The following is a 19,499-nucleotide window of genomic DNA, read 5'->3' on the forward strand; positions in this document are numbered from 1 at the left end:
CTACAAAATGAACCCGAGCGCAGATTCGTGCTGTCCAAAGTCTAGCGGACATGGTTTCTCGGGGTAGACTATGATTTACATACTTCGGGGTCCATAGTAGGACTTCATCATAACCCTTAATCATACAATTATGACCCTGCCCAGCCTTTTCTCTTCTCGCCAAGATGCGGGACTTCAAGGGTACTACAAACAAAAATAACACTTCTCTTGCTGCCGAGCTCTTACGGCCCAAAGTCCATACGCCCTGAGGGGTTGCGTGAACACGCGTCCACCCAAATCCAATGAAGCGCTGATCAACAGGACCCATCGGGATCCATTCAGCCCTACTTCGTCTTCAGGTCAACGAATGAAACAACCAATACCTAGTGGACCTTTGCAAAGCTTTACTACTTCTGCCTTAGCGGTACAATATTCCGCGCTCCTCCGGAATACACGGTACATCTTGGCCCCCGTCCGAATTGGGCGGCGCATACAGGCCGGCGTTGCCGGGCCAAGCTTCTCTTGTCCGAGGCTTGTCCGCGCCTTACGAGGCTGGAAGGTGTCCCCTCTTCATTCTTGGCATTAGCCACAGGAGAGAGTGGCGGTGAGTATAGGCCATCTCAATTTTGTTCCAGTTGAGAGGTTAGGCACACATATTATTTACTGATGGCCCGAAGCTCGTCCGAATGGTAAATGGCTCACCGTCTGGGTCTGTCTGTGGTTGCGCAGTGGACGCGGACTGTTGGGGGACTTCCGTGATGGACGGGTCTTGGCATTACGTACGGGCACCGCCCCAATGTGGCGCATGATCCAGCCACAGTGCGGCTCGGAGACTCGGGAGTTGTCCTCCTCGATGTTTTTGTATGGAGGGATGTTAATTATAGCATGTACATCACTCAATTAAGAGGAGTCTGAAATTGCGTTTGTCAGATGAGACCAATTCCATAAGATACCATCCCAACTTCTGTTGAGATGATCTCCCAAGAAGGACTGATGCCCGTGCCTGAGCCTCAAGGAAACAGAAGGTGCTCCAACCCTTACTGCCATTATCTGTGTGTATAACTATTTGTTAATGATTATGAGTCTTTACATAATATCATGAGACTCTCTTCCGTTTGTTGGGAGCCTTTTACATCACGAACTCACGAACTCATTAAAATGACAAACCCTAGCATGCTAAATAGCACTGTTATCGTGGTAGTGTACGCTAGGATGCTCAATGTATATATATTCATTGATCCCGGAACGAGAGCTTCATCAGCCAAGGGTCAAAACAAAACCATGGTTTGGTACGCGTTTTCAGTTAGATTGATTGGTTAGGCAACTTGATTATTTGAAATGCTTTAGGGCTAGTTAGGAAAGAGCGACGATATCATAGCGTTTATGAGGATACTGGACGAAAGGAGGAAAGAAGGTTGCGATCGTAAGTATCCCGCCCAGCTGCACGAGCTTGAAAGCCACCCATCGGAACTTGCAACATGGGCTACGAGTTATTGATTTTTCACCGCCGGGAAATACGAACCCGATCTACAAGCCATCAAAGCTACCTCTGTCGGAGGACGAATTTCTGCCATCCATTGCTCACAAAAAGGGCATCACAGTGGCACAGCTTGTATTGGCCTGGTCCATGTATCGAGGAGTTGTTGTGATCCCGAAAAGCGAACACGAGGAGAGAGTGGTAGAGAATTGGGAAGCACAGAGAGTGGTCTTGACCGAGGACGAAGTTGCATCTATTACTACATATGACAAGCGAACACGGTTCAACAATCCCAGCACTGAATGGGGAACCGAGTTGTACACGGGCTTGGATGGTATATAAAGCTAGAGCTGAAGCTTCCATGAAGCTTCTTACAAAGCAATATTTAAAAATGAAGCATGTATGATCTGGTCTGACTAGAGATATCTCAAGTATACTTCGACTGTTGGTTCCCCGCCTAGAAATTCCACGAGAGCCGCCTCCTCATCTTGACTACCGCCGTGCTCGAGTATCATCTTCCGATATTTGAGACCAGCTTCCTGACTCATTGGATCAGAATGAAAATTCGACCACCACATGTTGGCTGCCAATATACGGGTGCTAGATAGAAAAAAAAGTTAAAACACTTCAATAGCTAACAGAGCTATCACATCCAGAAAAGGAGGGACCTACTACAAGTACGAATAGTAGTTCGCTTCTTGGCCCCAGATATAATGAGGTGTTGTCGCATAACCGTGCCCCCATTGATAATAATTATCTGGACCCCGCAGAAGAGTTGCCTTTTGCAAGAGAGAGTTATAGATTGCACCAATATCCATTGATTTGACGGCGCCATGAGAAGCTGGACAGTGAATATCCAAGTCGAAATTGCTGAACGCGACTTGTCTCATTGTCAAAATTCCCTGGTTTATCGACCTAGCCTCGACTAATCTGTCTACAAGGCCTCGGGGAATCTCCTTCGGTGGGCGAGTCGAATGGTTCGTAAAGGTATCACATTCATCATCTTCAACATCTTTATTAGCATCCGGGGAGACATAGCTATAATGACAGCTAAATAGCTGAAGACACTCCGGCACCCAACACCAATATTCTAGCAACTGGCTTGGCGCTTCAACAAAATCTGCAACTGTCCTGTGTCCATGAAATGTTGCGTACTTAGACCTTCCTAAGAGATCGTGAAAGGCTAATGTGGCTTGTGAGTGAACATCAGAACGAATACGGAAGATCAAACGTTGCTCACCGTGCCCTAGCTCGTGAAAGAGTGTGATAACCTCGTAATGCTTCAAAAGCGCTGGCTTGTCAGGCGTGGGGTGTGCCACGTTGCACACCAAAGCTGTGCAGACAAAGGGTTGATCTATGCCCACAGGAACAGAGTGTGACTATTCAAAGCGAGTTTTTAGCAAGAAGACGAAATCGCTGTGTTTTCGGTGATCCCCCCACATACAGGGAATATGTTGAAATTGGCCGCATGATTGAATTTCCCATCACGAGGATATATATCCAAATACAGAAAGCCAAGAAAGACAAATGTATCTCTGTCATACACACTGAAAACCTGCACCTCTGGGTGCCAGATATGGTCACCTCGAATGTACTTCAACTTTTCAATCTTTAAGCCGAAGATTGTTTCAAAGACACCGAGCATTTTCTGAATTGTGACCTTGGCAGGGAAATACTCCGCAATCAAATCATGATCGACCTGGTAATTGTCTCGCAACATCTTGTCGTGATGATAGTCAAAGTCCCAAAGATAGAAGGGGCCCCCAGACGGATCTTTAGCGCGCTGCAGTGCCTCTAGCTCTGTCTGTGCAATAGGGAGCAAATGATTGGAAAGTTCGTCTAGCATGGCCTTGACGTCCTGTGGAGATTTCAGCAACTTAGACCGGGCTTGTTGATGCGCATATGACTTGAAGCCAAGCAAGCGAGCCCTTTCATCTCGAAGAATGATGATTTCTTTAAAGACCGTGACATTTTCAGTAAATATCCTTTGGCTGCCAAGAAAAATATCTTTTCGGGTCTCAGATCGAACGCAGCTGGAGAGGACCGCATTCACATAGGTCTTTTTCAGTGGTACCCCCCTCTGGCCAGTGGAGGAACACAAGGGAAGTGCTTGGATTCTTTCCGCACCAAGTCCCTCCAAATCCTCTTCTTCCTGCCACGAATACCCAGGGTCCAAGCTGAGATTCTCCGTGAAGAGAACTCGAAGCTCAATAAGTCGCTTAGAAATCTCATGACACCGTTTCTTGCTCTTCCCCTTTAACCCAAGGCCATTATCGATAAAGGTTGAATGAAGCTTTGTGAGAAACTTTCGGTCTTCAATTTCCATTTGGTTGGCATCACAGTTCTTATGCACCGCATCTACTAGTGCAAACAAATCTTCGTCCTGAAAGATTTCTAAATATGCCGTGTCGACCATGCTCACGGCGACCGAGGATGCTTGACGTAGCTCCAATGAGGGCGAAACGGCCTGGAAGAATGCCAGAAATTGCACTTTGCTCTTGATGTCATTATCGATCTTGGCCATTGACAAGACGGCATTTTCAAATGTGGCATCTGGCGGCGAGAGCTTGTCGAGTAGTTGCTTTGTCGCTTCTTGGACCTTTTTGATCAAATCCACCGCTATGTGGGTGAGCTGCGATGGATTGATATGGAAAGAAGGCAGCTCTGGTTTTGATGTCTTCATTTTTGTACTTCAGAGAATTATGCTACGCGATGCCAATTTCTCAGGCAATAGTCGAAGGCCACCAGGCGAGAGCTAAGAAGATCAAAGATGACTGCCCCTCGTCTGGCAGGGCGTCGGTCCCTGGAAACACCAAAAGAACCCCGCCGAAGGCACTCGGGGCGGCTCTTATCTTCCATGCCAAGGACCCCATGACCCCAGATTCCCTGATGATTTTTTAGGACGGCCCCAAGTGACTACCGCATACGACTACTCCTGCGTACACTTAATGCAATAGCTGCAGTAACCTCCTGCGGCCTATAAGCGAGATTAAAGGTCGGTCAATTTTGCTGAAGGTCATTGGCTAACCCGGAATTCGCCCCTCGATCATGCATGCCGGAAGTTGGCAAGAGCATCGCGCGCGGACCTGATCTGCCATAGTACGGAGTGATACCCCGTGAACAGTGATCTAACCACTCCTCATGCACTCAGTCCTTCCTGATAGTTCCATCCAGCGGCGCCAATACCCTGCCTATCAATCTGGTGCCAAGAATCCCTGATCGGCAATTTCATAGCTCCGACCATGTCCGTTTCCCCCGCTGAACCTCATCACTGGATATCGTGGTCAATTCAGCAAGAGACACGCAAGTTCCACTACTAATCCATTACGAGATAAGGTGTCCATGTCAAGATCGTCTATAAAAAAGTGCGTGTAATAATCGGTCTCGGAGCAGCCGGAGGGCCGTGCATCTTCCAGAATGGGTTTCAGGATCGATTAATGGACTTGGTACGACCTTACCTACCTAAGAGGAATCCTCTTATACCCTATTGTGAGGATCGAAGTATGTAGTCGATGTCTCTAAGTAATAAATACCCAAGGCCAGAAGGGGATCCTCGATAACATTCGCCGTTGTATCTCTTGTTCCCTCAACAACCCCGAAGAAAATATTTACCCTCCCTGAGAGCATTAGATTAGTTCACCACGCACGATGGTACGAAAAGACTATTGATAGCAACACAACATCGTATTGACTACCGGGGTATTAGGAAAAATTGTTGCAAAAAGTCTTGATTTCTCTGTCCGTTATCACGACCCCTTTCTAGTCAATTTGGCAGGGCCACAGTGGGAGCAGTACGGGTGACGTAATATGTTCCGCGGCCAACTAACTTAGTTACTACCGAGATTGTTAGTCTAGATCTATTGGCAATCGATATCAATGAATTCTTATCGAGCTGGGAGATTTCACATCTCCGAGATCTAGCGTGAGCAAAGATTTCAACTCCATGGCCACAGGACAGTACTAAGCTTCCAACGTGCCATTTTCAGAGACAAAGAGGGAAAATTTACACACCACGAGGACAAATACCACGACCATAAACCCCACACAGCACGCCGCATCGCAAGCTCCCTTTATCTCCCAAGCGATGACCTCGTGGTCGATTGTATCATCAAGCGATCAACCGACTTCGTTGGATTCATCCCTAACGATGGATTCGAAGCGCTCTAGGTTGTGAAATATCGTGAAGGAGGCGATATACACGAGCGTCACTATGATTGGTTTCTGTCTCCTCCCAGGATTGCATCTGGCCTAAAATGCAACCGAGCAGCAATTTTTTTCGTTTACCTGGGCGATGAGCCTGAAGGTGGAGAGACATGCTTTCATTTCCTGCAACGATGATCAGCCGAAGGCTAAAACCTGACCTTTGTCAAGCGTTATACCCGAGCTTGACAGCCTTTGCTCTTTCCTGGGGCCCCACAGGGGCTGTACATCACTACATTGCAAAACCAATACAAGCCCGTTGGGCAACCAATAGCCAACTACCAACCCGCGGGAGCGCCGCCTCTAACCCAGTACAAGTTAACGTTAACACATGGAAGAGAGACAACCAGACATAAAAGGAGATTTGCGCTCTTCAAGAAGCAATCTTCTGACTAGCAAAACTTAACGTTACCTTGCGCGTGAAGCTAGCCTGGAATGGGGGGTCACCTCCGGCCCTAATCCGCCACATCCGGACCAAGAGTCTTGGACTCCACGAATTCACAAGTGATTTCACGGGGAGGGGTCGGGGTCTTAATTCTGGGCAACATGGCCATGGCTGCTTCATATACTGCAACAGCTGGACTTTCTTGCCGAGAAAATGGGCCTATGAGTATCTAATTACTGTAAGGAATCATGCGGGGATATTAATGACATGTTCTAAAATGGCCGTCGAGGCGCATTGATACTACAGGGATTGAAGACTCTCGGCTCTTCACTGTACAAGATGCCGATAACAAGTAACGAGTTTCCTACAATAGCGAAGGGTCTGGATAATCATCTTGGAATATATTCAGATCAAGTCTCGAAGTGTGGCTTGAAATTCTAACATAGAGGGCCAAGGCACCATCGGATAACCGAAGATGATGCTTTCGGGGCTTCAAAGATGCCAACTCAAACATTGGCCAAGACCATCTATGAGCCGTGTGCAACGGGCAAAAGACGGATATTCTGCGGGGCCGATGGAAAGCGACTAAGCCATCTGATGCAATTTCAGGCCGGGAAACATGCCACCGATATGCCCTAATTTGACGGGATGTGAATGAAAAAGTGATGCCCCGGCCCGATCAGGACGAGGCAGGGGTTTTGGGGAGGTTGTAATACCAGGCACCAGCCAGTACTTGCATTGATCGGGGTTGTTAGCTTCGGAATGAACAGCCAGTCACAGCGCGAGAATACTTTTAAATCCTTGTGAAGAAGTGCTCGGATGCCGTCGAATACGACGAGAAGCCCTTCCCCGCAGCATCCGACCTATCGGCATTGACCGAAATCTGCAAAACCCCCGTCATTAAGGGTTCACCTGGGGAGCGCCGCAGGGATGCAGAACTTCTCGAACATTCATCACATCTTCGAAGCGCTAGTCAACTGTTCGGTAAGAGGGGTGAGGAGTCTGTTACCGAAATTGTCTCTGGGAGATCCTTCTTGGAGGCGCAATATCCTCAAAGCTATAGTATAAAGAGGTGACCTGCTCGCCAGGACTTCAATTTTATCAGTCTCATTGCCTCTCTACAACCTCTACCGACCAGCTTTTGAACTCATCGAGTCCATCTGATCTCCATGTCTCGGCTTCTCTACGCGCTTGGTGCGCTAGCCCTGGGTCAAAGTGCGTTGGCAGCTCCTCAACTGTCTCCCCGCGCTACCACAAGCCTGGATGCCTGGCTAGCCACTGAGACCACTGTCTCTCTTGATGGAATTCTCAAAAATATTGGTGCCAGCGGTGCTTTTGCCCAGAGTGCTAAAAATGGTGTTGTTATTGCTAGTCCCAGCACGAGCAACCCAGACTGTAAGTGATCAGTTGATTCTCACTACCTTCTCCATCAGCTCCTAATAAGTTTAGATTACTATACTTGGTCCCGAGACTCTGCGCTCACTTTGAAGGTCCTCATTGATCTCTTCCGTAATGGAAATCTGGGATTACAGACCGTTATTGAGGAATACATCAATGCACAGGCTGCTCTCCAGACCGTATCCAACCCCTCTGGAGATCTCTCCAACGGTGCTGGTCTCGGTGAGCCGAAGTTCAATGTAGACCTAAGTGCATTTACTGGCTCCTGGGGCCGTCCTCAACGTGATGGTCCTGCTTTACGTGCCATTGCACTGATTGATTTCGGTAACTGGTTGATCGTATGTCTCCCTCCTTTAATATTGGTAATTTTACCTAACTCCCATAGGATAATGGATATCCTACTTATGCGGTGAACAATGTTTGGCCGATTGTCCGCAACGATCTGTCTTACGTTTCTCAGTACTGGAGCCAGTCCGGCTACGGCAAGTCTCTCGTGTTCATAGCCAATCTCGTCGATAATTTGCTAACCATTCTATAGATCTCTGGGAAGAGGTGAACAGTATGTCCTTCTTCACCGTTGCCAACCAGCACCGTTCTCTCGTCGAAGGAAGTGCCTTTGCTAGCCGAGTTGGCGCATCCTGCTCCTGGTGCGACTCACAGGCTCCCCAGATCCTCTGCTACATGCAAAGCTTCTGGACTGGATCCTATATCAATGCAAACACAGGTGGTGGTCGCTCTGGAAAGGATGCGAACACTGTTTTGGCCAGTATCCATACCTTTGACCCGGCGGCAACTTGTGATGATATTACTTTCCAGCCTTGCTCTTCTCGGGCTCTCGCAAACCACAAGGTCTACACTGACTCGTTCCGTTCTGTCTATTCCCTCAACTCTGGCATCGCTCAGGGTGTTGCTGTCGCCGTGGGCCGTTACCCTGAAGATTCATACTATAACGGCAACCCATGGTTCTTGTCTAACCTAGCTGCTGCTGAACAATTGTACGATGCGATCTACCAATGGAACAAGATTGGTTCTATCACCATCACCAGTACTTCTCTGGCCTTCTTCCAGGATGTCTACAGCTCCGCTGCTGTCGGCACCTATGCCTCGAGTAGCTCCACTTTCACATCCATCATCAGCGCCGTGAAGACCTATGCCGATGGCTACGTCAGCATCGCGCAGGCTCACGCCTTCACCAACGGTTCCCTCTCTGAGCAATACGACAAGAGCAGCGGTCTTTCTCTTTCTGCCCGTGATCTTACCTGGTCTTATGCCGCCCTTCTCACAGCAAACATGCGCCGCAACGGTGTCGTGCCTCCTTCTTGGGGTGCCAGTTCCGCCAACACAGTCCCTTCTTCTTGCTCAATGGGTTCTGCTGCCGGCACTTACGCCACTCCTACCGCGACCTCATGGCCTAGTACCTTGACTAGCGGTACCGCAGTTTCGACTACCTCTACTACTGCTACTACTACTTCTACCACTACTTCCTCCACTTCATGCACTACCCCGACCTCTGTTGCGGTCACCTTCGATGAGACTGCCACCACTACCTACGGCGAGAACGTTTTCATCGTCGGTTCAATCTCGCAGCTGGGAAGCTGGAACACCGCAAATGCTATCGCACTAAGCGCCAGCCAGTACACTTCCAGCAACCCCTTGTGGTTTGTGACCATTAGCCTCCCCGCTGGTACTACGTTCCAGTACAAGTATATCCGCAAGGAAACGGACGGCTCGATTGTCTGGGAGAGTGACCCTAACCGCTCTTACACTGTGCCTGCGGCGTGTGGAACCACCACCGCTACTGAGAATGATACCTGGCGGTAGGTTGAATGAAAAGTAGATCGCAAGTTCTGGCGGCCACGTCCAGAGTGGAAATGTCTCGTGGCATAACCTACATGCGATGATAAGATGGAGGAGTATAAACGGAAGCGCAGAATATGATATTAAACGGCCTTGGTTTATGATTTAGGGAAATCGAATGACTATTTATATGACTTTTTCCCCTTGACTCTTTCGTAATTAATGGTTATGTCCTGTTTTTAGTCAAGGATGAGACAGTTCTGGTCGGAGTCCGCGGTATCAGTAACATCTCTGCGCTGTACACCGGCTGAAGATTCTGGACAGAATAGTTATGGCTTGAACTAGGCACAAAAGGATATGATGTTAGCATGATAATAAACCCAGTTACACGGCCAGTTGGCAGAACTTCACCCAAAGGATAAACAGTACAATTTGGCACTGAAACCCGTAAAAGTTGGATAATGATGGCCCGGTTTGCTTAAGGTGTGAGCGATCATCCAGGCACTTAGCCACAATAGATTATCGCAAAGATAAGAACAGCCACGGGAGCCACAACCTTAACCCCTCCGTCCTTCTTCAAGCTCTTCTGAAGCTCCAAATAGAGTGTCGACCAGACAGAGGTGCCTGTAGAGGGCGAAAAGAAACCTGGAAAGCATCTCTCGAGCCAATTGCTCGCAAATTCTTCCACCATGCCGACCAAGACACCCACGCAATCTGACTTCCCTTCCAACCTCAGTATCACCATCACCCTCCCACCTTCCGCCTCTCCCTCCACACCAACACCGAACATCCTCCTCCTCCTCCACGGAATCGGCGACACGGCCGCAGGATTCACCTCCTTCGGTCGTGCCATAAACCTCCCCGAAACAACCGTCATCACCATCCAAGCTCCAGCCCCGCTCCCCTTCGACCTCGGCGGCTTCCACTGGGGCGACGATGTATCCTTCGACAGCCGGACCGGCGCGCTAGACATGGACGCAGGATTCGCGCGGAGTACAGCCCTCCTCGCAAACGAAGTTATCCGGCAGACCCTTGTGGCGAAATGCGGCTACCAGCTACGCGAAATCATGATTCTGGGATTCGGGCAGGGAGGCATGGCAGGTCTAGCCGCGGCGCGGGAATTAGGTAGCGCAGATGGTAAGGAGAGCCAGGAGCGAGCTAGCGGGTCTCTTTCCGGCGTGATTTCTATCGGCGCGCCATATGCGCTGTCAGGCGCGCGGTCTGGCGCGAAGAATCGTTCGCCGGTGTTGCTGCTTTCCGGGCGGGACTCGGAGGTTGTGTCTGATGGGGCGGTGCGGAGGACGAAGGAGGTGTTTGAGTTCGTGGAGGTTAGTCGGTATGCCCGCAGGGGGGATGGGATGCCTTCGAATCGGGATGAGATGCTTCCTGTGATGCAGTTCTTTGCTAGGAGGTTGCGTAGTCGACAGGGTGTGCCAGAGGGGAGTGTTGAGATTGGATGATACCTTGATTTCAACCTAGTTGTCTCTATGATGTATGAATATTATGAACTATAGAAAATAAATAAAAGTGCGCTTTGTATACTACTCCGATGGTCCAATACAAGGTTGAGCATGATTTCTGTGAGGTGATTCTGTAGGTTCGAAAGCTGTCACTCTGAGGCGTAAGAGTGTATATCTTTCCTCGTTGATGTAATCTATTCTCCTGTTCCCCCATCCCTCACAGGCCACTTGCTACGTAGTTAATCTTTGCAAAAACCATATTGATCATTATGGGTGATAGAGACTAAACCTCTTATCGTATATAGAGCATAGCCCCAATCGAACTAATTATATAAATTATGTGTACATTGTTGTAAACCTGTCCCCATTATCGTATGACAAGCCAAATGCCAACCCAAGACATAGTCAGGGCCCGTTTTCGCAAATCTCACTCCATCACAGGTATATAACATCTCATCCTCAAAGCAGGGCAAAGGCACCAATCGCAGCACCAGCAACAGCCATCAACGAACCGGTCAAGGCGTCGCCAGCATTGGTTGTAGCAGTCGGGGCCGCAGAGCCACTGGAACTAGCCGTCCCATTGGCAGCAGCAGAAGACTGCGCACTGGACGACAGAGTCGCCGCCGCAGTCGTCGCAGGCGTAGTTCCACTACCCGAAGCCCCAGTTCCAGTGGCACTGCCGGCCGTAGTGGAAGAAGCGACGCTAGTCTCCTTGCTTGTCGAGTCCGAAGCAGTCGTAGACTCGGCAGCGGCACTCTTCGAAGTGGTGGCAGTCGCAAGTGCAGAAGAGGGCGTGAAGCAGGACAGGTATGAGGTAGTGCGGACCTTGGTACCAGTATACCCAGGACATCCAGGCTCGTCGGTCTTAAGGGGAGCGCGACCACCGCCGCAGTCGAGAGGGTCGCAGACTTCGCCGGTGTCCGGGTCGTACCAGTGGACGATTTTGTCTTCGCAGGTAGTGAAGCTGTGGGTGGAGCAGCCGACGGCGAGGGCGTTGCCTGCCAGCATCAGCAGGGGCAGGGCGGTGGTGAGCATTGACTTGAGGAGCATTTTGGGTGTTTGTTATTTGCCGATTTGGGTATGAAAGGGAGGTGGAGGACAGTATTTGTAGGGCTGATTGAGATGGGAATCCCTGGAGGGAAAAGAATCGAGATTATCAGAAGTTATACAGTTTTTACTGGAAATGCCTCAATTTTAGCGGCTGAAGCATGACTCAGGAGATTTTCGCTTAACCCCGGAGGATTCTATTTTGAAATTACAGAGTCGCATTGCCAGAGTATCATTGCAGGGTCCCTGGGTAAACATGACTTGTACAGTGAGCCGCAAAGGCCCACTTGTTGCCCCTGGGCTAGTGGGTCTGAGTCGCTTCGGTTGCTTCTTTGAAGTGATTGGCTAATTCGAAATAAGACCATTGAGCCCTAGGCCCTGTAGTGGTGGCCTTTACGAGCTTTGATGGGGCTTTCGCCTGTTATGGATCTTAGTGTCCCTTGGTTTGAGGGTCCAAAAGCTTTTCAAGGTCGATGGTGCCGACTCCCGAGTGCCCAAGATGCTCATTTCCTCTAGAACTTGGCTATCTGCGAAGGAAATTGAAAATATTTACATAGGTACTCCGTACTCTTGGAATCATGGCACTCTGGAAATTGGTAATTGGGTATTATAAACAAGCTAAACCCCCAATACAAACTTATTTCTTACTTGCCTAAGCCACCTCCGCCTCAATAATACTTTGTTGACCTGGACTAGGGGGATTCCAAAACCTCACGACTCGAAATCCAGTCGAAGTCAACAGACCCTCCCAATGAGACTGAGTTCGCTCCATACCGCAATGAATGGCTAGCATCATCCAGTCTCCTAGTGACGGGATAGGCTCGGCATCCTTGTCGGCGAGGATGACTTCCTCAATCAGAAGTTTCGAGTAGCCCTTTTTCATAGCCACTTTTAACTGTTGCAGAATCTGCTGGGATTGGCGGTCTGCCCAGTCATGCAAGACGAACTTCATGTAATATGCTCGTGCACCTAAGACATTGGAAGCTTAGCTTAATAGTTCTTCTGGGGGTGGGGCATCCTGTATTACCTTGGACAGGTTGCGGCTCAAAGAGGTCAATTGGTTGACACTCAATCCCAGATCCAGAGTTTATACCCTCCAGGACCTGTGGCAAGTCTTCAACAATAAGACGACCTCGTGCACTGGGAAATTTTGCACGAAATCTTTCCAAATCATGTCCTCGCCCACCAGCCACATCAACCAGGAGTCCACTTCCATCCTTGTCCTCAAATCCATCAATGATGCGTTCCTGCACGGGGAACCAGTCAACCCAAATAGGCAGGTTAGCTCTTCTGCCTGCCATGTGGGTATAGAATCCATCCATATCCTCGTGTTTCTTGGACATCAGACTCCAGATTGACTCCTCAGTTTTCTCAACGTATTGGAATAGGCCTTTGTTCGACTCTAGGGGGGTTTGGAACCCTGTTTCACGGAAGTACTCGGGCGCTTTGGAGTATAGAGGCATACAGACGTCGAATCTGAAGCAGACAGGGTTAATGAAGTGTTTGGGGGTAATGAACAATGAAGGCGTACTGGAATTTGAGCACGGCAACAGCCCCTGGGTCACTCATATAGCGAGTCATCGCGTTCGCAGCGTATACCCTGACTTCATGCTCGATAACGTAACCGATCCCTGCGAGGACACGCAGAACTCGCTCTATCAAGAGAAAAGTAGACGGGAGTTAACATGAAATGGCCATAATCAGATAGAGTATAGTCACCTGTGAACGACGGGTCGGCGTTCTTGACGGCAGCCAGTTCCTTCAAGCTGACAGGTCCATTACTCTTCGTGAGTGTCGTGAATATGTCAATATCAATAGCAATCCTGACACAAAGGACTTGAATGGGCTAGCGTAGAAGTTAGATGTACATCCAAAGCGTAACCTTAAAATAAAACCATTAAGAAGACAGTCCGAAAAATAAACCAAGCCCAAGCGGCACTTGCTCCAGATCTAGGGCCATCTTCTTCCAAAGTTGCAATTCCAAATATCGCTAGATCGAGGATACACGCACAGAAACTCCTGTCAGCAACGCTCCCTCCTGTGGTGTTTCAAGCGCTTGAACCAGTTTACGAGCGGCTTTCAAGGCGGCGAGCCGTTCAAGATCATTATGGTCTCGCTTGAAGTTCTCAGCTGCTCGACAAAGTTGACTGAGCAGGTTGTCTAGATCTCCGGGGCCATTCATGTCAGTGGATATGATTGAGAAAACGGTTCTAACGTAGTGGTTGGTTGCAATAAACGGAGAAGAAACCGAGACCAAGCAAGACCTTATGGATTTGTTCTCCGGTGACACGAGTAGAATGAAGTCGCACAGTGCTGACTCGGATTTTCGAGTGGTACATCGAGCGCATCTTGTTACATAGGCTTCCTTCTTTGTTGCACATTCGGTAATCTGTTACAATAATGACAAGTAGACGTTTTTTTTGTTGGCAACATATTCTATTTGCATTTTCATCTATAATAACGCCCGGCAATGCATGTCCCCGGTGTTTTCAGGACATCTCATCTATGTGCTCTAATCATTTGCAAGTCATATCACATCAAAAAAACCAAGAATGCAACTCTCACTTCTTAATCCCAATAACAGCCAGATTCCGTGGACTCTCGCTATACTCAAACACAGGCTCAACCCAACACTCCTTGACCGAGTCATGCTCCCGCAAGAACTGCCAGCGATCCACAACAATAACCGTCTCCACGACCTGCGCACTAAACGCCATCAAGCTCCATATAACGCTAAGATTCTTCTTCGCGGGGAAATAGTCCGCCTCGTAGCGTTGAATCTCCTCATCCGTCATTGTTGCAATGTGCTCTTGGACCTTTGCGCTATGTTTCGGGTCACGCAGGAGTCTGGCTGTTGCGGCGCGTACGTACGCAGTGAAGGATTCGAATGCGCGCTTAGGTAGCGAGCCGATTATTACAGCTGTAGTCATCTCAGCGCCCTCATCATCGGCGTAGAGATCTTCTGGAATACCCGGTTTAGGCGTAACGCCGCGGTCGACGAAGATGCGTTGCAGGAGGGCGCGGAAGTAATGACGAGCGAAGAAGCGTTCACTATCATCGTGGCCCCAGTTATACGGTGCCTGTACGGCCATCATGCGTGCCGTGATGTTGAACTTCATACCAATTGCGCCGGGGCTTTCGTGTGTCTCGAAGTATTTGGACATGGGGAAACCATGGGGGTCGTAGGAGTTTCCGGTTGCTTGGAGACGAGGGTGGAGAGAGCGGAGGACGGGGAGTTTATATGTTGCTGGGCCAAGGCGTTCGGTCATAAGATTGTAGCAGCAGCCGATCATAGCGACTGCTACGACGGAGGGGTTCATGACTAGGGAGCGAACGCCGTGGTGAACGAGATTGCCGCAGGAATGGAGGGAGACGACCATTACTCGGGCGTCGCTTTTTTGCTGTTCATCTGGCTGGATTGTTATGGAGGTGTTCGTCTCGTCGGTGTCAGTTTCACTTGGTGTCGTTGCAGGAGATGGATTAACCACGTGGTCGATGATAGGCTCGAGGTATCCGTCTTGAATATTGTGTTCGATATAGCTGATAGTACCCCCGGTGTCGATTTCATGTTCAGGTTTCTGTTTTTGTCCTCCCTTGGTGATCGAGCCGAGTAGCTCATGGGGTTCGAGGGTAATCTCACCCAGCATTTTGAACATGGTGACATCCTCCTGGTCGTCCACAGTCTCTCCTTGAACTGGGACATTCTCGGGGGCCTGCAAATTTTCCATTTCTGATTGCGCCTCTGCTTTATCAGATGATGCCACTTCTGGTGTGCCATTGCAGTCATTGCAGGATTTCTTGCGACTATGCACATAAACCGTCTTAGACTTCTCTCTCTCCCGCAACTTGGCTGAAACGTCTATGCCCATAGCACCAGCAATGTACTGGTGTTTCCGCTCAATTGCAATGATATGTTTGTGAAATGGCGAGCTGGCCAGCGTCCGCCCCAAATAGTTCCGTCCAGACCCAAAATCCACAATATGAGAGACCGGCTCACCGCGACGCTCGCCCACGGTATCGGACAACGATGCGACGTAGCCAGAGAAGTGTTCGACCTCGTGTTCCTTCTTCGTCTTCATACCAACCGCGACATGTCTCGGGAGTTTCGTCTTCTTCGACCCGGCCGAATCGAATTCCCGGCGAAGACTAAGTCGGCGAACTTGGTGAATGTAGTCCAATATGCTCTGCGGAGGGAATGCGCCGTCCTTCCATGTGCGATTGCCTGCGCCGGTATGTCCATTGGTCGCGTTCGTGCGCAAGGACTCAATATCTTCTCGTAGGAGCAATTGCAGTATATCGTGAATGTCATGGGCTTCGAAGAATGCTCGCCATTCCTCTGGGAGTAGACTGGTGTATAGATCGGGCTCGCGGGTCAAAAAATCGACCATGTGCACACCACCGCACAGGTTCATGAAGAGGACATTGGTCGTCGCGAAGTTGAGGAGTTCTTTGATATAGGTGTCGGGATCCTCCCACTCTTCGGAGAGTGGAAGGGGGCGATTGCGAGCCATTTGAAGAGGAGACTGTGGATTGTCTTGCGCAAATTGTAAAAAAAATCCAAATTGAATATCGCGGGGAACTGTTATCTTTTTTTTATCGGCGACCCGCTGAGTCAGGCCTGGTCCAGTGGAATCCACCTGCCCTGGCCTCGATGGGGAAGTATACGATCGATAGTTATGGAATAAAAAGGTAATTGATGACATGGCATTATGTAGCTATGCCTGTAGAATATCAGATGAATAATACTTTGTCAAACTAAATAAATTCCTTCTCCCAGTCTATTCATCTTCCACGCTCATCCTCCTATACTTCACCAATTCCGCATGCGCCAACACGTGATCTTCAACTCCCCCAGAGCTGCCAGCTCTCCGACCACATCATCCCCGATCCAAACAACCTCCTAATCCAAATCCACATCCCCAAACCATGGAGACAACAGACCCCTTCCTCCAAGTCCAAGCGTAAGACATCTCCCATCCATACCCCCAGATACTAGACCTCTCAAATTCCCCCTAAACTAATCACTCCTCACCTCCAGGGACGTCCTCGCAACCCTCCAAACCAGCCGACCACTCTTCTCCTCATACCTCCGCATCCGCTCCCTCGCCAAATCCCCCAACAACCCAGAACTCAACCAATCCCGCACAGAACTCGAAACAACCCTCACAGAGCTAACCGCCGACCTCGACGACCTGGTCGAATCCGTCCGCGCAATCGAACAAGACCCCTACCGCTTCGGCCTCGAACTCGACGAAGTCCAGCGCCGGCGCAAACTAGTCGACGATGTGGGCGGGGAAATCGAGCAAATGCGCACCGAGCTGGCGCAAGCAGTTTCCGTAGCGCCGGTCGCTGAACTGCCTAATCCGACGGAATTCGATGCCGCGCTGGATGAGGAAGAAGGTGGTGGGCGTGGGGATGATTATTATGCATCGCTGGAGCAGCAGAGGCAGACGGAGCTGATGCATGAGCAGGATGAGCAGTTGGATGGGGTGTTTCGGACGGTGGGGAATCTGAGACAGCAGGCGAATGATATGGGGCGCGAGTTGGAGGATCAGGCTATTATGATTGATGAGGTTGATACGCTTGCAGATCGGGTTGGTGGGAAGTTGAGCAATGGGATGGCGCGCATACGGCATATCGTGCGCAAGAATGAAGGTAAGCAGTATTCTCTAACCCCCGAGGCTGGTTGGTTTAGCAGGGTGTTTGGCGTTGGGCTACATGGAATGCAAATGCGCAGCGTTGTGACAACAAATGGGAATCATGAAATTCAAGCAAAGCTAACTTTTTCCTTCTCCTCCTTAGATACATGGTCATCCTTTTGCATTGCGGCGCTGATATTCGCCCTCGTGCTATTATTAATTCTCGTTATCGTCCTGTGATAGTACATCATATGGGGCGTGACCAATCGAACAAACCACCATCGATCACATGGAGCATGGCGTTTTACAGTCTCCGGGCAGGCAATTCAAATCAAACCCGATTTTAGTTGCGAGCCTTCTTGGCGGGGGGCTGGTCATCGCCCTCATCATCTTCATCTTCATCATCATCCGGCCCCATGAGCTCCTCCATGTCCATGCCCTCGAAGTCGAAGCTAGCCTCGAACGATTGAGCTGCAGATGAAAGGGCAGAAAGTTAGCCAGCGGTTCCTGGATTCTATTTGGGTTCACGCGTCTCCGAGTTTGACATACCGTAATACTTCAAGGCGTTGGTCCAGAGATCCTCGGCAAGGGCAATGGCGAGGTCCTCACCATCGGTGAAGATCTCGGCGTCCTCGAGGTCATCGACGAGAAGCTCGAAATCCTCATCATCGTCATCCTCATCGTCCTCGTCATCCTCGGGCACCTCCTCGCCGTTGGAGATCTTGGCCCAGCGCTCCTCATCTTCCTTAACAGCCTCCTTGTTCTGCTCGGCAGTGATGGCACGGCCACGGTAACCGAAGAAAGAGAAGAAGCTGACGCCAGCGGGGCTCTCATCCTCATCCTCGGGCAGCTCAGCCTCTTCGTCATCCATATCGACATCCTCCTTCATACCCTCAATCTCGAGAAGCTCGAGCTTCTTGACGAGAGCCTCGTACTCGGGCAGCGACTTGCGGTCACCGCCCTTCTTCTCGGCATCGAACAGGTCACAGGCAGCGTTGAGCAGACCCTTGGTAGGGTCAAGCTCAGCATCCTTCCAGTTGATGCGGACGGGGTCAGAGACAAGACCCTCCCAGACACGGCGCTTGCCGCTGGAGGTCTTGATGACCTGCTTGCGCCAGTAGAACTCCTTGACGAGCTTGGCGTTGTCGAAGTAGGGGTTCTCCTTGGGGTCGAACTCGAAGGTGAAGCGCAAGCTGCGGGGCTCGCCCTTGCCCTGAGCGTCGACCTCAAAGCGCTCGACGTTCAAGCCCTTGAGGCCCTCACCAATGATGGCAGCATCATCCTCCAGTATATACTCGGCAACCTCGGCGGGGGCGCCGTCGAAGACGCGGGCCCAGAAGTCGGGCTTGACGCTGGGCAAAGAGATGAGCTCCTCGCGCTGCTTGTAGGCGGGGGCAAAGAGAGCGACGGCCTGGCGCACTAGTGAAGGAAGCGTTAGTGAAGATCCAAATTTATTTTGTTTTAGCGCGTGCATGAATTTGGAATGAATCGATAGACATGAAGCATCGTATTGCATCGCATTATCGGCCACAATCCCCATCAACCGTAGACTGAACTGTCGCTCATCAAGGATGAAAACGGCTCAAGACTCGACAGACGAAAACGAATCCGGTGAGAAGGGTAAAGCACTTACTCTGCTCCAGCTCAGCACGCTCAAGAGCCTCCTGAACATGGCCGATCTTGCTCCGAGCCTCCTCGGGAATGGAGGGGAGCTCAATGCGCTCGAGAAGAGACTTGTCGTCACCGGACATTGTGTTGGCGGGGTATGTGAAACGTAGAACGTAAAAAGTAAGAGATGAGTAAGGGGGAGGTTGCAAGCTATCAGGAAGCTTCCTAGTTAACAGCTAGCAAGAGTAGTGTGTAGGAAGAAGGAAGAGAGGAAAAAAGGTTGGGAGAGGAAGAGAGAGAGATGAAGAAGGGAAAGTGGAAAAAGGGAGGGGGAACTAAAGAAAAAAAAATCTGGCAAAAAAAGTCTGGCAGATCAGCACGAGCTTCGTTGATGCGCGCGGTCGAAACTTTCGTTTTTGGGGCGGGCGGAGAGTGATGGTGGCGGTACTTGAGTCTACGGGGGAGATACTTCAGTTGTGGTGGTGTTTACACGTGGAGTCGAGGTACTC

The 19,499-nt window shown here is 50.0% G+C and overlaps 9 protein-coding genes across 9 annotated transcripts; 4 read left to right on the top strand and 5 right to left on the bottom strand.

The window, feature by feature from the left end:
* Positions 1-1,872: 1,872 nt before the first annotated feature.
* N7496_003800 (M3 family metallopeptidase) lies at positions 1,873-4,139 on the bottom strand (the record flags this gene model as incomplete). Its single annotated transcript, XM_056696731.1, has 3 exons — positions 1,873-2,056; positions 2,129-2,835; positions 2,901-4,139. 3 exons carry the CDS (start codon positions 4,137-4,139, stop codon positions 1,873-1,875), a joined length of 2,130 nt encoding a protein of 709 aa, XP_056558943.1.
* Positions 4,140-5,289: 1,150 nt separating this feature from the next.
* Positions 5,290-5,794, top strand: N7496_003801 (uncharacterized protein; the record flags this gene model as incomplete). The annotated part of the gene is made up of 3 exons (XM_056696732.1): positions 5,290-5,378; positions 5,410-5,584; positions 5,624-5,794. Coding segments are annotated over 3 exons (435 nt in total), but the record flags the coding sequence as incomplete, so codon positions are not given.
* A 1,416-nt stretch (positions 5,795-7,210) lies between these two features.
* On the top strand, positions 7,211-9,260 carry N7496_003802 (Glucoamylase; the record flags this gene model as incomplete). Its single annotated transcript, XM_056696733.1, has 4 exons — positions 7,211-7,436; positions 7,491-7,777; positions 7,825-7,921; positions 7,978-9,260. 4 exons carry the CDS (start codon positions 7,211-7,213, stop codon positions 9,258-9,260), a joined length of 1,893 nt encoding a protein of 630 aa, XP_056558945.1.
* Positions 9,261-9,925: 665 nt separating this feature from the next.
* Positions 9,926-10,696, top strand: N7496_003803 (alpha/beta hydrolase; the record flags this gene model as incomplete). The annotated part of the gene is made up of 1 exon (XM_056696734.1): positions 9,926-10,696. The coding sequence occupies one exon, from the start codon at positions 9,926-9,928 to the stop codon at positions 10,694-10,696; it is 771 nt and encodes a 256-aa protein (XP_056558946.1).
* A 459-nt stretch (positions 10,697-11,155) lies between these two features.
* Positions 11,156-11,746, bottom strand: N7496_003804 (uncharacterized protein; the record flags this gene model as incomplete). Its single annotated transcript, XM_056696735.1, has 1 exon — positions 11,156-11,746. One exon carries the CDS (start codon positions 11,744-11,746, stop codon positions 11,156-11,158), a length of 591 nt encoding a protein of 196 aa, XP_056558947.1.
* A 649-nt stretch (positions 11,747-12,395) lies between these two features.
* N7496_003805 (O-methyltransferase) lies at positions 12,396-13,925 on the bottom strand (the record flags this gene model as incomplete). The annotated part of the gene is made up of 5 exons (XM_056696736.1): positions 12,396-12,712; positions 12,771-13,219; positions 13,275-13,398; positions 13,463-13,589; positions 13,755-13,925. 5 exons carry the CDS (start codon positions 13,923-13,925, stop codon positions 12,396-12,398), a joined length of 1,188 nt encoding a protein of 395 aa, XP_056558948.1.
* Positions 13,926-14,304: 379 nt separating this feature from the next.
* N7496_003806 (uncharacterized protein) lies at positions 14,305-16,254 on the bottom strand (the record flags this gene model as incomplete). The annotated part of the gene is made up of 1 exon (XM_056696737.1): positions 14,305-16,254. The coding sequence occupies one exon, from the start codon at positions 16,252-16,254 to the stop codon at positions 14,305-14,307; it is 1,950 nt and encodes a 649-aa protein (XP_056558949.1).
* A 415-nt stretch (positions 16,255-16,669) lies between these two features.
* N7496_003807 (SNARE domain protein) lies at positions 16,670-17,622 on the top strand (the record flags this gene model as incomplete). Its single annotated transcript, XM_056696738.1, has 2 exons — positions 16,670-16,704; positions 16,782-17,622. The coding sequence occupies 2 exons, from the start codon at positions 16,670-16,672 to the stop codon at positions 17,620-17,622; spliced, it is 876 nt and encodes a 291-aa protein (XP_056558950.1).
* A 103-nt stretch (positions 17,623-17,725) lies between these two features.
* On the bottom strand, positions 17,726-19,133 carry N7496_003808 (histone chaperone napB; the record flags this gene model as incomplete). Its single annotated transcript, XM_056696739.1, has 3 exons — positions 17,726-17,853; positions 17,932-18,801; positions 19,016-19,133. The coding sequence occupies 3 exons, from the start codon at positions 19,131-19,133 to the stop codon at positions 17,726-17,728; spliced, it is 1,116 nt and encodes a 371-aa protein (XP_056558951.1).
* Positions 19,134-19,499: the final 366 nt, after the last annotated feature.

Source organism: Penicillium cataractarum (genome assembly GCF_028827025.1).
Source record: "Penicillium cataractarum strain IBT 29864 chromosome Unknown utg000002l, whole genome shotgun sequence".
Lineage (NCBI taxonomy): Eukaryota > Fungi > Ascomycota > Eurotiomycetes > Eurotiales > Aspergillaceae > Penicillium > Penicillium cataractarum.